The 16,824-nt window shown below is 38.1% G+C and overlaps 1 protein-coding gene across 1 annotated transcript; it reads right to left on the bottom strand.

Moving 5' to 3' along the window:
- Nucleotides 1-8,223: 8,223 nt before the first annotated feature.
- On the bottom strand, nucleotides 8,224-15,471 carry LOC114349918 (protein krueppel). The gene is made up of 2 exons (XM_028300512.1): nucleotides 15,228-15,471; nucleotides 8,224-11,817 (listed from the first exon to the last, which is right to left on the bottom strand). The coding sequence occupies exons 1-2, from the start codon at nucleotides 15,262-15,264 to the stop codon at nucleotides 10,964-10,966; spliced, it is 891 nt and encodes a 296-aa protein (XP_028156313.1). The 5' UTR covers nucleotides 15,265-15,471; the 3' UTR covers nucleotides 8,224-10,963.
- Between the last annotated feature and the right edge of the window lie 1,353 nt (nucleotides 15,472-16,824).

Genomic DNA, 16,824 nt, shown 5'->3' with positions numbered 1-16,824 from the left:
TGTGTCACAGGTTTCTAGAAACACAGTCATCCTTCTGTCATGATTATTTAATATTTATATTATATATATTTAATATTTATTTACAGTATGTTTAAAATATCGTTAACATGACAATATTTTTCATTACGTTACGGAGAAAATATAATTAGTCGCATTTTAACATCTTACTATGTGTTATGTCTAGAATATTATTTTCTCGATCTAAAATAATACGAAATAGGTAATATTAGTTGCGTAAGGGTTGGCATTGGGCTCTAGGGCCCTCCACCCACGCCGCCAGAGCATTCGCGACTCTAAAATTAGTGGCAGCTGCCGAATCCGCCCCCGTTTTACTTTTTACTCAGAAAACAACAAAAACTGAAGTTTTTTTCCACAAACGGCCGGGATCTGATTTCGCAAAGATAGAGTTTCATTAGTAGACAAAGCATTTCTACGAGTTCTTTTTAATTATATGTAATAGGCTGTGCCAAAACAGACCGGTCGGATAACTCTGTGTTTTTTAAAGATTTTGTGTAGAATTATTAATTCGCAAATATAGTACAGAGTTAATTATTAAAATAACTTAAACGTTTCAGTTTATCAACGTTTTAAATTAAACAAGTTTTTTTATGAATATAGTAAGTATTTAACAGATTTTTAATGTTTACTTTTACCATATTTTTACTTTACTTATTGAATAGTTGGTAGCAGAAATTCGGTTCTTGTGACAACTACTATCTTATTCATTCATTGAAACATTTCACGTGTTGCCGACTGTTTTGTTCCTATTATCGAAACATCGAAGAAAGGACATTGCAAACGGATTAAATGCTAACAAACCCAGTAGCCTCGGTGTTGTTACACAAACAGCTAATGTAAAGCGAACACAAACATCTCCTTTGTTGGATTCCTTTATACGGCGGCGTATCTTACGGAATATACAATTTCAGTGACAATTAGGCATTGTCGGAGGCGCAGCCACTGTCCGGTGATACTGGCCAGATTAAAGGATTACACAAACAACTTCGTGCGAAACCCATTTCTTGTTACTCCCTTGGCGTTGTCACTTTGTCGGCGAGATGCTTGTGAAAAACCTGAAAACCGAAAGTGAGTAGTTGGATAAAAACAACATTGTTATGATGCCTTTGGAGTTAACAGAATAGTAACTACTAGTAAGTTAACCTACATTTTATTCAAACTAAGTATTTTACTTCTCATTACTAGTAGATTTCTTTGTGCACCTATAAGGCATTATGAATATGATGAGAAAGCGAAAAGTTACATCGTTTGTTTTTTATTTTTGGAAGAAAAATATGTTCACNTTAAAAGGTTATATGTGTAGGCCTTATTCGAACACGGTGTTTTAATAAGCCCTATACAAAAAAACAATATTGTTTGTTTTTTTTTTTTTTTTGATAATATATGTAAGGAATCGTTACTTTGTTACTATGAATATTTAATTTTATCTATAATTTATGTATAATTCTTAATAAGTGGAATTTAAGTTTATCTAGAGATGTACAGTATATTTCTGTTTACTTGGTATGTAAAATTTTGATAACGCAAACAAATCGACGTGTTTAATGTTATAAGACCGCATTTTGTTTAATACAACCTGAATTTTAAGGTCTAGAGGCATTTGAATCATGTAGGCCTTATTCCGTGTAGGTGATTTAATAAAGCCAAAATCAGTGGTTTCGTAATTTGCTTATTTTGAATAGATTTAGTTAAAAATTGTGTTGTTTTTTGTAATATTGCTAAAATTAAAGGATGGAAGAAGATAATTAACCTTGTTTTTGTTAATTGGCGTTAATATTTATTGAATTATAAGCATTTAAAGTTAGGTAGGCCTTATTTGTATCAAGTACCTTAGTTGTAACGAAAACCGTTGTTGTGGGGTATAAAAATACAAAGTAAAGTATAATACGAGTACCTATCTATTTACCCGTTTTTTAAGTATATGACTTGCGAAAATCATAGGCACTCTACCATTATTGCAACTCCTATCTATCAAAAACTGAATCGCGACAAGTTCTATACGGGTTATTAATGACATTGTGCAGCATCGTTCCTTTGTGTGAATTAAATACATCAAATGTAAAGGAAGCCATAATTGCGATGAATGGCAATTTTGAAAAGGGAATATTTGGCGTAAAAATCAATAATCAAAGTGGTGGTGTGACAATGGCAGCGGTCGCCGGAGCCGCTATCAAAATATAAGACGGTGCGTGACACGGCGTGGGTGGATTTTTTTATTGCATTAGTTCATTCCGAGTGGAGTGGTGGAGCGAAATCGCGTCAACCGTAAACACTCCAATAAACATCACCTAACTTTGAAGGCACTTCAACCGTTTATTTATAACCATCGTGTATCTGTGCTAAATTTTATTTTTCTAGTATTCTCATAATACTTCTTGAATAAAGGAATTACTTTTTATATATGTAGAGAACTTTACGCTAGAATTATCGCCGAAATTAATTCTGTAAGCAATTTAAATTTTGTAATTACAGTTAGAAAGCTGATCTACGTTTTTTTCATGCTTTTAGAACAAGATACTTAAAGGATACTGACTAATACTAACTGCCAATGTTTCTTACATCATCCTATTTCTATGATGTTCAAATCAGTATGCATACATAGGTAGGATATCTCACTATACAATGTTGAGATGTTAAAAATCTTTAGCGACCCATCCCGATATTATCTAACTCTATACGAGTAATAATAATACAATTACAGTACTTTACCAGTTCATAAATCCCTAATTTCATTACTTATTAAATCAATTAAATAATTTTGAAGAACTTAGCGGTTACATCCCATACTTTGAAAGTCATGTATGTGTGGATCTAAATATGTATCACTTTATTTATTTGAGTTTTTTTTAAATAATTGAGTATGTGAATTGAAAACGCGAATCGAATTCGTTACTTGCATATCCATTGTTGGTATTGTCACCCACAAATCTCAGGCAAGGGTAAATAGAGCGCAGCCGATTGTTGCGATCTCTTGGAGATGGCACACGTGCACCTCACTATGCGACCAGACAATGCGCCGATGCATTTTGCAAGCGTCTCAACTATTGACACGCAACGACGCTTTCGTTTCGATTATGAATACATTGTAATATTTTCGATCGAATGATTTTTTGTGTGTAGAATGTCGTGGTAGGTTTTTTTATCATGAAGAAAACTAAACTCAAAGGTACCTTCAAACCTTTACTTATTACGATTAAAAAACGAGTTAAACTAATTATAATTAGGGTTGCAAATTATCCGGATAATTGCACAATTAGGAAATAATATTATGAAACGTACAATTAATACTAAAATAACAAGTATCATTGTAAGAAGACGATTAATTGTTGCGTAAAAAGAAAAAAAGAACAAAAATTGTTTATATTTTTTTTATTCTGCCAATTGACTAAACAAAATAGGGACGTCCCTAGTTATATTACTGATTCATTCATAGAAAATGGAAATAATGAAAACAAATAAAAAAACTAACTAAAACATCCTGGACACTGGAAAAAAGGTGTCATTAAAGGTTATATTTTATCAGCGTAATAGAAAAAGTAAACGGGATTCAAAATGGAGAAATGATGATAGTGTTTAGCGCGAGATTTGGATAGTGGGTGGCGAGGATGCCTCCAGCACTGCACGCCTGCAACTGTTGCTTCCATTCGAGACAAAAACGCGAACACGTTTAAATTATCTTACTCTTTTTGCTTCCTGGTGTATCTTCCGGCAACTCTTTTTTGCGAAAGAACACTTTTTGTTTCGAACCCCTTGAAGGTTTTAACATTATAACATTAGAACCACCTAATTATTTCAAATATGGTTCTGTTTGATGAGAATCCGTTTCACCGCACAACCTTTCAATATTATACTTTTGTCACATACAGTTTTAAGGGTAGGTACCTACACAGATATCATAATTTGAAAAAGAACTTGATTTGACCAATTACGGTATTCTTAAAACTAAAAAAAATGGGTAAGGTAGTTCGATTATTTTTGTAAGAAAAAGAATTTAAATGTATTACTTTTATGCCTTTTTCGACGATTGTTCACAAAGAAGCAAATATCAACACACGATCAGCACCTGTCGCTCGGCGGACGTAATCAATAGACCGACTTCGTTTCCGTCACTGCCGCACAAAAACAAATGAATGCTAACTCGAAAAAAATGCAACAAAGCCGAAAGTGTTCCGAGCAGCAGATTATGAGCACGTTCAGTTATTAATTTATACGTAACATCGCGGTAAAAAAACTCAACCCTCACTTACGATAAAGGAAAAAAATGTAGCGCGCGACGCGCAAAAGGGAAAGGGTGTCTCGCGTGCTGCGTTTTGTTTTTTAACAGTATTCTGCGGTTTGTTTTTTCTTGTGATGCGTTCCTGTTTTTTAACAACACAATACTGTTGTTAAGAACTGTTTTTAAGAGCGTCATATTGACGTGAGCCGCGAGCGCGAGGCGTGATCGCTAGTGTTTTTGTGGAAGATTTTATTTTTAAATCTCCACGTTTCGGGTAAATGAGAGATGGTAAACTTTTTCATGTGTTTAGTCACGGGTTGATAAAGGGGAAGACGGTGCTTTATATTTATATTGTGCGCGGTAAAGCACGAGCGCAGCGAAACATATGGTTCGTTAAACAAAGACGACGAGTTTTTCTTGGCCGCAGGTGTTGAGCTTAACGATACGCAGATACATTATTTGTCTGTCATCGAACTACTTTATTACTCGGTGCTTCGTGAGTTTAATACATAATATACTAGTAATAAAATGATACAAACCATTAATCCCTTAGAATATGCTGCTGTTTCATTAATTTATGACTTAATAAAACGGTATTTAATGATGCAATTATGCGTTGAAAAACAAAACAGCAGATGAAAATCGTCAATAATGTCCGGAATCTGTAAGTGCGCCATAAACACGAGCCATGAAAATGCCATTAAATATTAAAAGTGGAGAAACAGAGAGCTTAACAAGAAATAAAACATCGTTATAAGAGGCTAGGAGAAGACGAAGTCGCCCCCGGCCGGGCTAGCTATCGGCGCGCCTCAGTTAATGCCTACTTATACCTTATTATATAGCGGAGTTTGCGTTGAGGAACAAAATTAATTGGTTAAAACTCCTCTCAGTATCCAGGGCGGGCCGCCCCCCTCGCCTCCCTCTTAATTCCGCCCGCCCGCGCGCCCGCGCCCCGCCAGCTCCTTTGAAGGCAAACCTACCTAGAGAAAAAACAGAAAGTATAAAGTTTACACCCCTAGTGTTGTAGCTTAATTAATCAATGATAATATTTTTTATGATCAATATTATATTTTAATTAATTACCTAATTTGTCTGCCAGTAATCGTAATGATAAAGTAAATTTTATGAGAACAGGTAAAATACTTTTTATCAAAAATTTTCAAAGTACATATTGCCACTGAGATATTTTTGACACTTTTTAATTATAACTCGTTTAACTGGTTTAGTTGGAAATGTACAGGTTTTCATTAATAGAAATCTAGGCTGAGGTGGTTTATAACGGTTTTTAATGATGTGTACTATCATCAGACAGCTATTTATTGAACTGAGTAATTAATTGTTTTTTTACTTAATTAATTAACTGTAATGAGCATTTTAATACAGTGACAATAACAAGAACAAGTTACTCTAATTATATAACAAACAAATTAAGACATCTAACCTTATAGAAATATTGTGTAATATTAATTTCACAATACGTGGGACGTGTAAGTATAAGTGCCCTAGTAAGGGCCTATGTACTGAATAAACTATTTGAATTTTGAATTTGAATACGAAAATGTTAAATACTTAAATATCCAATTGCCACCAAAAATTTCAGAAACAAAATTAAAATAAAACAAATATACACTGAAATAAAAAAAACATCAAAAGGAAAAACATCGAGTTAATTTCGGAGTTACAACCGCAGGCGAGTGCGGCCGTAACGAAGGGCGAAAGCAAAGGGTAGGTCGGGCGGGCGAGGCGGGGGGCTCGTTGCCACTTCTACAAATAAATTATAATTCGCTCGCTCTCGGCCGCTCAGCCGGCTACGGGCTGCCGCTGCCCAAGCTCCGCTACTATTCCTTGCACGCATCTATTAAAATATAATTGTTATAATTGATCTAATTTACTGTAAAATCACATCTCAATCTAAGATTAGCTTATTTCATTGACTCTACCAACTTCAATCTGATGATTCAATCCTATTTGATAATGATTTTCTCTAATTGACGTTATTACTTAAATAAATAAATAAATTCATACCGTCTAATTTATACTAATTAGTAATTACCCTGTCATATGAGCGGGGCTTGTGGGATTATTAAGAGTCTTACTACTGCACCTTCTAAGACAAGATGGGTCTTTAAATAACTTGATTTTCGGATTTGCAATCAGTGTAGAGACTTATAGGGCTCACTTTCTATTCACGGACCTTCTCTCTCATATTCTTGTAGGCTCTATTATAAATATTAGTGGTAATTTTGGGTTATTTATTAATCAATATGCTTAGTATTTATTTTAACAATAGTATCAGTTGTAGAGCTTTTCTAAATACTTACGCTATTTTCATCAATAAATTTTCTAGTTTCTTTTTTTAAGAATCTGCATTTGGATAATTGTTACTTTTAAATTATTTCAAAACATAATTGTGCAAAAGTAACACGTTCCGGAGTTCTTTCACTGATCGTTCCTAAATGCTCTACGTGTTTTTTTTTCGTTCTTATTTACCTAGATGGCACATCAAGCTAAATAAAGTGGCATCATTTATAGTTTTAAAGGGTTTGATTTTTTAACAAATATTGTGTACGTATTTAAATGTGCTAGCAACTTTACCTACCCCATTTTTCTTCTATAGCCGTAATGTGTTCTAAAAAATGCCATCCTCCACTCCTGATTGCTAATGGCCTGCGAGCAAAGAAGGTATTAATCAGAGAAGCAAGGGTATAGGTGCCAGGGGGGAGGGGAGTGTTGTGGCAGGAGCCAGCGATTAATTTAATAAATACCAACCGGATTCCGGTGCGTTTGTCTCCGTAGTTCGGAGCTATGCGGTGGCGTGCGGCTCTTGAATTACGATCGCGCTATACTTACCAGCAGTAGGTAAGTATACCTACCACGTAACCTAGTTCAGATGTGATGTGACCATTAAATCTTCCAAATTGATAGCTGAATACATGTGTTTTTTATGCAGTCAAGGCAGGCCACAGGCAATTGGACCGCAATCGCACCTGATTAATTAAGATGCTGTCTAGGATGGTACACTGCTTATGTATCTCTATTGGTGGTATTGATTAGAAAGGCAGTCAGACTTTATATTATGATTGTTATTATTTTTTTTTCAACAAAGTCGAAATTAACTCGCATTGTGAAATCTTTTTTATGTTGTAGATGCTTTTTACAGCAAGGACTAGTTGTATCTTTTCAGTTGATAAGTATAATTAATCAACAATCGATTGCGATGAGGGCTCTACATCTTGAATCAACTAGAGTGTGTAATAATACTACTTACGCCTTAATACTGACTAGGCGGATGTTTTACGTTAAAAGTACATCACGTATTTCTTATTCTCATACCTTAGACTAGTATCAGCTATTCAAGAAAGAATTTATCTCGTACTACCCGCATTCCATGCCATGCTTTGCATTAAACTAATATTAGTAACCTTAACCACATATTATAGCCATAATAAGTGGCATTACTTTTCTTGAATCTAAATATATTTTGGAACATAGTGAAACGTTCAACTCTTTCAAAATAAAAAATAAAAGCTTTCAAAATATAAAAAATATCCAATCGTAAAACGCTACTAGAAAAGTACCGAGAAGTCTACCGAGCTTTTGTTAGTTATGGTTATACACGAGGGTGTTTTGAAGATGCTGCGATACTACGATTCATTACTTACGGCTGATCGTAGATAAATAACACTCCTTTTTCTTAACCCTGGTAGAGATAAAGGCTTTGTTAACAGACCTCGGGAGAATAGTTTCCATCCGATGTATCACCATTATTCTTATCATAATTTATTATTTCATCATAATTACTATTGTTTTGAAGCCTTGTCTAGGCTTAATACTTTAATATTTTCCTTCTTCTTGGTCTTCTCTTGATTCAATAAGCACCTAACTAATATGATGCTTTTTGTTTCATTTCCTCATTTTCTCAGATGGAATTCGCTGATATGTAGATAAGTGGATCTAAAAGGTTAATAAAATTATTAGTAAATAACAAACATCTCTTTATTTAATAATTATGTACTGGACATTGATAAAGAAATACATATATTTATCGTACCATAATGTCACATTTATCTTATAATAATTTTGTACAGTTAATGTTTTAAGTATTCGTTTTAAAGTAACTCCTGTATTCCGAATATGAGGTAGATGTGTTAATGGCAGTTCTTTGGATTAAACGGAAATCTAAAATATATACATACATACATTTTAATCAATATTAAACGTACTTGTAATTATTTATAGACAAAAATGCGAACAAATGGCACCGAAAAGGTAAAATCATTGACTAACTAATGAAAATAAACAACTTTCAAAGTAAACAATAAATTTAAATTATTATTAGTTTAATAGGAACTTAAACCATTGCAGAGTATTGTTGTAACAACAGATATCTGTTTACTGATATTACAATACAATTGAATTTACAGATTTATAACCGAGTTGTATATTGTACACAGTACAAAATCACTTAAATCTGTTGACAGATTTGCCTGAGGTGTGAAAAAAAATTTCATGTGTAATTTTAGTAACCGGTCAGCAAACAGAGAAATGTTACAATAAGATGGATTCGATATGTTACTGACGCACCTGCGTAAGCGTCTTCCTGTACATCGGTTGGCTTCTTTAAAAGTTTCGATTACATTTATTATTTTAACGACATCAACTACGCCTGCGTAGGTATGAGTTTAAAAATTGACCACCAAGTAAAGCAAGAAACAGCATGGTAATAATCGCGTTATGACGCAAGTGTAGCAGTAACATAACACCACTTAGTTCGGAACGCTTTATAAGACAACAGTAGGTAAATAAAGTAATGGAATAAAATCAGTCTCAAAGGTATAGTTATAAAACATACGCCAAAAGATATATATCTATAAATTTGTCCTGATTACATTTATTGTACACGCTAACTTGACAATGAACAATAGAAAATATTTCAAGAGTGCATCTTTACCCTGGCGTTATTCGTCGAGTGAGGTAGATAACGGCAACGGCGCCTAACTTTACACTAACTACCAATATTACAACATTGCAACATGAAATTACAACTCCTAATTGAAAGTACATAATATTAAATTTGTACACATTAAACTTTGTACCAATAATTTCTTTGGGAAAAATATTTCATATAGTTACTTCGCTTCTATGCCCTAAGAAGACCCTACTATCCGAAACCTTAACCCTAAGGAGAAAATAAAATAATAATAATCAACAATCATTACAGCTTAAATAGATACAATTATAAATCATGTGCGCTAAACATCGAGAACAACTACAGACATTAAATTAGAGCGAAAACGAGAAAATAAACACACTACACCTAGTAGGAAACTAATACCCGTAGAACAAATTGCAGAACACGACTCTATGCCGGGGCCGTGCGCGCAGGGAATTCATACATTACGCTAAATATATACACGATTTACGTTAAATATATCTGACTTTATGTCATCTTAAAACTATACCGAAATATCTATCTACCTAACGAATCCCAATTCCGTGGGTGCACGGCCGCCACTTAAACTCTATTCACGGCAACACAGAGACCCGATCGTAAAGTACCACCAGCTCCACAGTGAGATCAGTGAATGCCTAATAATCTACCTACATAAAAATCTGTTTACTTCAATACCCGATCGTCCACGACGGCCAATGACTCGCTACATAAATAAATTATTTACATACAATAATTACATTCAAGAACCGTTTCTCTCCACGGTCAATTGAACCCTTAAACAGAGAAGAAACATCTACGATTAAGTCGAATAATAAATAATTTAATGAGAGATAGAGCTTATTTACAGAAGCTTGTAGCGCTCGTGGGCCCCTTGTGTCCAGCACTCCGCCGCTCGCCGCTCACGCCCAGCGGCCGCGGACAAGTCTCCCGTATGCCGAATACCAGTATCGGTTACGCGTCACTGGACGCACCCTACACGTAAACAATCGGAAAGAAATATTTTTTCCAGAAATCTTTGAATAAAAATTTGAGAACTGTGTGAAATAATAAGGGTGATTAGAAACCGGTCGCAACGAACGGCAACGGATCAAGGCGCACGTAATTGTGTCGGCATTGTGCGGAACTCGCCGCTGAATCAATAGGTTCTTAATAATCGCCGATTGTGAACTAGCCTTTGTTGCTGAAATAATAAGCCAATGTCGCGGCCTTCTCCGCATTCCGGTGTGCGCTCATCAGCGCGAGGGAGGACGTCGCTCCGAGATCAATACATGTCAGGCGTGACGAAGGCATTTTAAGTTCTGTTACAAAACAATGGACTGTGTCAATAAATCAAAAAATATCTTTTGTGCAATACTTACATTCTTTCTGTTTTGCAAGTTGCAAAATAAAAGAACAAAACGGTCGCGTTTTTTGCCTCACCTCGCCTTGCGATTATGCAAATGGCTCGACAATAAAGTTTTAAACTGTAACACGAATGAAAAAAAGTGCACTTTATGGCGAGCATTGCGAATGCAAAAACATAGAAGAATAGATGACTACCTAACGAGTCTTCGTCAGTAGTCTTACCGAGAAAAATATAAAACGATAAAATTTACCGATACAATTTTTAAACTAAGAGTTATTGTTAATTTTTTCATGATTTCTGGGTAAAGAATTCTGGACTAGCTTGAGCCGTGAGCGGCGAACGCGACGGAGCGGACGAGGGGCCAGCAGCGGCGCGGGCTCTACGCAGGAGGAACTCGTATACCGGCTCGGCGGCGCTTGGCGCGCGGTGACTACGCGGAGTGCACGCGCAGGTCGGTGGGCGAGTCAGGGGTGGCCGGCCTCCGCGGCAGCGACAGGTCCTCCGGCTCCGTCTGCTCGGGCCACTCGTCCCAGCGCCAGTCGGCGGCGGCGGCGGGCGGGCTCGGCGCCTCCGGCTCGCAGCCCGAGCCCGCGCAGCGGTGCAGCGCCGCCGCCTGCCGCCGCCGGAAGCGCGCGCCGCAGCGGCACGCGAAGGGCGCGTCGCCCTCGTGCACCAGCGCGTGCGCCTTCAGCTGGTTGGAGTCGGAGAAGCGCGCCGGGCAGCGCGCGCAGGCGTACGGGCGCTCGCCGGTGTGCACGCGCAGGTGGCGGCGCAGGTTGGCGACCTGCACGAAGTGGCGCGGGCAGTGCGGGCAGCTGTACGGCTTCTCGCCCGTGTGCAGGCGCAGGTGCGTCTTGAGGTGGTGGTCGCGCGTGAAGCGCTTGTGGCACTCGCCGCACTCGAACGGCTTCTCCCCCGTGTGGGTGCGCTCGTGATTCTGGAGGACGTGTTTGTAGCCGAAGGACCGTGAGCAGACTTTGCAGGTGAAGAGCTTGTCGCGGGGGGGGTCGGCGGCGCCGGGCGAGGAGCCGGAGGAGGGCGGGGAGGGCGGCGCGGCGGCGTCGTCGAGCTTGGGCGTGCGGCGGCGCTTGCGGGCGCGGTCCAGCTCGGGCGGCGGCAGCAGCGGCGCGGGCGGCGAGGGCGGCCAGGCGGCCAGCAGCGCGCCCGAGTACAGCTCGGCCGGCAGCCCCGCCACCAGCGCGGCGGCGCGCGACGCCAGCAGCCGCTCCGCCAGCATCGGCAGCGACTCTTGGCGCATGCTTGATAGCGGCCTCACAGACACACCTGGACAATACAAAAATCCTTTTAACTGCACGCTCACTTCCAATTGTTTGGGATGATGTGATCTCTCGAAGCTACTCAACGACGGAGAGAACCCAAGCTATACACGTTCGACGTGATCACTTCCGTCACAGTTTGAGATCTACCTAAACAAACATCGCTTTCGAACCTATCGATAGCACACTTATCAGCGAAGGAGAACAAAAAAGACAGCAAAAAGCGTTAGCGACTGCGGAGGAAACATTTGGTCGCAATCACGCCGCTGCAGGTCGCTTCCGCCCCGACCTGTTGCGCAAATTGCCGCTACTTGGAACATATGAACTAATCTTTGTTTCAGTCACGCCGAGGTGCGATATCGTTCGGATGGTAAACGTCTCGATTTCCGATCGGGAGTTGTTCAATTGTAATGCTCGAGCGAGACGAGTTTGTGTAGTGTTGGCGACGGGGAAGGAGGCGAAGCTACCGGGGGCGACCGGACCACTTACCTATATAATGGAATTAATTATTCCTCAAGCGGCGGACTCCTCCCGCCTGCTCCGCCCAAATTATATTCAAATATTAATTTCGACGAAGAAAAGCCTTTTTGAGAGCACTTAATTAAAATTAGACAAAATCATAATTGAAAGTTCTCCTCGAGGCGTGAAGAGGCGGCGGAGGGGGCTCCTTACATTATCTACTTAGCCGTGGAATTAATTCCGGCCGGGCTGGACAAGCCCGCGCTTAATTGAAACAAGCTAAATGTTTTGCCGACTGCGAGTGTCGTCGCGAGCTCCTTGTCGTTCGCTTTTACCTCCTACTTGCTTACAATTTATGTTATGAATCATCTTTACTTCTTTGTTCATTTCATCCAGTACTTATTTATAATTTGTTTGATATCTTTCTTTCTAAGCATTAAAAATGTATGGTTCAGAAAGACTTCAGATACGAGATATTCATGGCCCAATGATGAGCGTTATTCAGGGAGCGTAGTATAAGATAATTTTAAAGTTGTGATTAGGCGGAGGCGCCGCGCGGCACGTACCGCGGGCTTATCCCATAACTTTTTAATAACATTCCTCGCTGTTCCGAGGCCGAACAGTGAACCGCACTCGTGATGTGCCCAGAATTACAATAACGACTAATGTAAAAGTTAAACAAGTAAATACGGCTCGCCCAACTGTAACAAGATCCTAATAAATCAAAAACGTGTCTTACATACGGAGAGGTTGCTAATTAAATAATTTTCTTATAAAGACGAACTAGCTATAATAATATAAGAATGATAAAAAAATATCTTCTACAAAAATGAATGTAGATAATGTTCTTATTTATCCACTTCTTTAAAGTTCGAGTCTTGTATCTTACAAGACCCTTCGTGCGAGTAGTAATTCAGTTAAGTGATATAACTTATATTCGGGCATAATGCCTTTTATTTGGCGGCCGGGCCCACCGGGTAACAATGTTGGTGATAAATTTTTACAGCGCACCGCACCCTTCCGTACCGCTTTTTATGTGCTAAAGAGTTGTAATTATCCCCTCTTTATACCCCATAAATATTTGTCAATAACCCATATTCAATACTTTTATGGAGTCGCCTGCGGCTGCCACTCCATAACTCATTATTGCGCAAGGGTTCTGCCGATAAGCGGCGATGACGGCCTCATTGTAAAGTGATTGTCAAGCTCACTATGTTTTTTACCATCTTTTGTTGTAATTACACGCCTTTTTGATTTCGATATTGCTCAAGCTACTTAGCAAATGGGCAGATAGTTTGACTATGTGAATGAAATGATAAATGAGTTATGTTTAACATGGTTAATCTATATATATAAAAGAAAGTCGTGTTAGTTACTCCACTTATAACTCAAGAACGGCTGAACCGATTTAGCTGAAAATTGTCAGGGAGGTAGTTTAGAGCCAGGAGAAGGACATAGGATACTTTTTATCCCGTTATTTATTGCCATTAAGGCGGAACAAAGTTCGCCGGGTCAGCTAATATAATATAATGGAATACTTATTAGGCGAGGTAGAACGAGTTAATGCTGCGAGGGTATTACCCGGTCGACGCTGGCCTAATTCCAGTAATTGTCATATAATGGGATTAACCTGCGGCTGCCGGCGGGCAGAGCACTCGCACAGATTATAGCTGCTACGGTTTCGGGACTTTAGGGTTAAGAGCGATACACGCGTGCCTCGTGGGGCTTCTTACTACACACTTGGAAGCTTTAATTAGATACAAATTACCAAATAGGCCAAAGTATTACGTGTTAAATTACGTCGTGGGTTACTCAATACGTTAGGTACTTATGTTATCCTAGATATGCAAAGAATGTCGCACTTTAAATGTATCATCAATATCAAAGTAGGACAAAGTGTACATGCCTCTTCAGACACATTGGCTTTTTTTGTTATAAGTCATCGATTTATTATGTTTTAGAGACAAGAAACCAATTACTTTTACAATAAAAGTAAAAACAATCATTTCCTTTGTTTTATAATAACATTTTAAAATCATAAATAAATATGTATCAGTAAAGTTTATTTTAATAGATGCCTATACATATATTATACAAATTCAAGCAAAACAAAACCACCTGTATAGTATGGAACATATTTAAAAAGAAGCCACAACACACACACATTCATTTTACAAGGAATAAGTGACTACCCCCCAGAAGAATGCTTATTCATCAATTCTTTTCTTTCTAATTATCGACATTTGTTATCACTTTGTGAATATCATTGTGCTTGTCCACAGTAATTTAAAAAGTAGCACGACTTTAAAACACAATAGCAAATCATTGCACTAATGGAAATATAATTAGTTCTACGATATAAAACAAAAGGTTTTACTTTTTTGATAGAAAATTAACATTAACCAAAGGGTGATTTACAGCATGCAAATAAGAGATACAAAACAAGTATGACTAGAACACATCAGTGAGAACTAGATAACAAAAAGTATCATGTGCAAACAAATTATGAATGCTTTAAAAATAAATATAAACAATACAAAATAATTGTAAAAATAAAATACATAATAAGTATAGTTGTACAATAAATAATAATAATAATACTCACAGGAGATAATATGCACACACACAATAAATCTACATAGTTCAATCTATCACGAATAAGTTTTTTTGCTACATATTAGTAAAAAACAAACCGTAGCTACGAGCTACGTGCCGCGCGAATCGTAGCAGCACCGTAGCAAGCCGCTACGCGCCCGCTGCCGTCTACGGTTCACTGAATCTGCAAAAGCTCGCGTCGAATGCAAATAAACACATGTGTGCGGAGTCGGGCGCGGCCAATCGCCGCCCTCGCGACACGCATGCCGTTCGCCGCTAACTTTCAAAACTTTTCACACACGTTCTTCCTTCAGATTCAGAGTTCCGAGATGGCAGGCGTTTTCAAATACAATTCACACAAACCTCTCGAGTTCTGCGAAGACTGCAGGGACAATGCCATCTCACATCAGATTCACAAAAAAATATGCATTTATTAGCACCACTAAGTTTTTTCTCGACTGTCCAAATGTTCCGCGGATGTGAAAATTTAATTAATCTATAATGAGCGTTTGAGGTCCGAAGTCATGTTATGTCGTCGTGGAGTCGCGATTGTGAATGATCAAGCGGCGCGGCACGAGCTCGCTCGGTGCGACCTACCACAACACTGGCGGCTGGCGGCCGGCCGGCGGCGTGCGCCCGGCCGCCCCTCCGCGGTAAACACACCCCCTGCCCGCCCCCCCCGCGCCCCGCGCCCGCCCCTCCCCGGTGCACTCCACGTGTGCACGCAATGCATTCACTTTTTATGGCCGCTACTACATTATGTTCCTTCCTGAAGCAGTTTTTTAGCCCTCTTGTGCGAGCGCCACATAAGCACTTTTTATGTTTATGACCGGCTCCTGGTCGGGACGTTGCTCACATTATAGATAACTAATTTGAAAATAGGATTTTTTATCTTCATCATTTCATCATAGTACCTACTTACTTTCGAGTTTAGTCTTATTAACACTGAATTGATTTTAAAGACCTAAATAGATAGGTAATATCAAAAATACTTTTATTTCGATAACTTTACCTCTGTACAAAGCTCTTATTTTTACTTCGTATGATTAGAGCTTTAGCTTGTAAAACTTACTAACATTCACAAAATTAATGTTGCTGCTATATATTTTTTTCATTAATTAGAGTAATGTCAACAACTGAATTGTTTAAAAAATTATTACATGTAGGAGTTATTGAACTAATATAATATCCTAATTCTTTCGATTAGAGTTCTAAACCACCGTGAAGTATCGAACCCAATATTGTATTATTAATTCCAAAGCTTGCGTCAACGTACAAAAATATTTATTTCCAGAGTTTCATCTTTCCAGAACTTTGTGCAAATATTTTTTGAGAAAGTTGGTGAATATTGTATAAGTAATTGAAGGACCTATTTATAAGTCGTAATAAGTAGGTACTTAGTAGTAACTAAGTGGACGCGACTGAGATGTTATAAAATACATTAATTCTGATACAGCTTACAATACTCTACATCTGGAAGGTTACCGTAGTTAAAGATAAATTGTCTAATCCAAAAAACCGGCCAAGTGCGAGTCGGACTCGCGCACCGAGGGTTCCGTACCATTGATTTATGAAATTAAAATTATTATTTTTTATTTAAGTTATTAGTATGAAAGATTACGCGGTAATAAGCGGTTTACGATTTACAAGGTATTAAAAAAAAACTACTTACTAGATCTCGTTCAAAACAATTTTCGTTGGTAGTTTTTATAGTAATGTACATCATATGTTTTTTTTAGATTTTTCATTTTCTTATTTTAGAAGTTAGAGGGGGGGACCAACTTTTTTCCACTTTAGAAGCGTCTGTCACGCAAACTATTCGGTTTAGAAAAAAAATGTTTTAGAAACCTCGATATCATTTTTGAAGATCTATCCATAGATACCCCACACGTATGTGTTTGATGAAAATTTTTTTTTTGAGTTTCAGTTCTAAGTATGGGGAGCCCCCAATATTTATTAT

Source organism: Ostrinia furnacalis, unplaced genomic scaffold (genome assembly GCF_004193835.3).
Source record: "Ostrinia furnacalis isolate ACB-3 unplaced genomic scaffold, ASM419383v2 OfSCF0726, whole genome shotgun sequence".
In the NCBI taxonomy this organism is placed as follows: Eukaryota; Metazoa; Arthropoda; class Insecta; order Lepidoptera; family Crambidae; genus Ostrinia; species Ostrinia furnacalis.
Note: the sequence above shows the minus strand (reverse complement) of the source record. Positions and strands in the feature narration are given on the sequence as shown.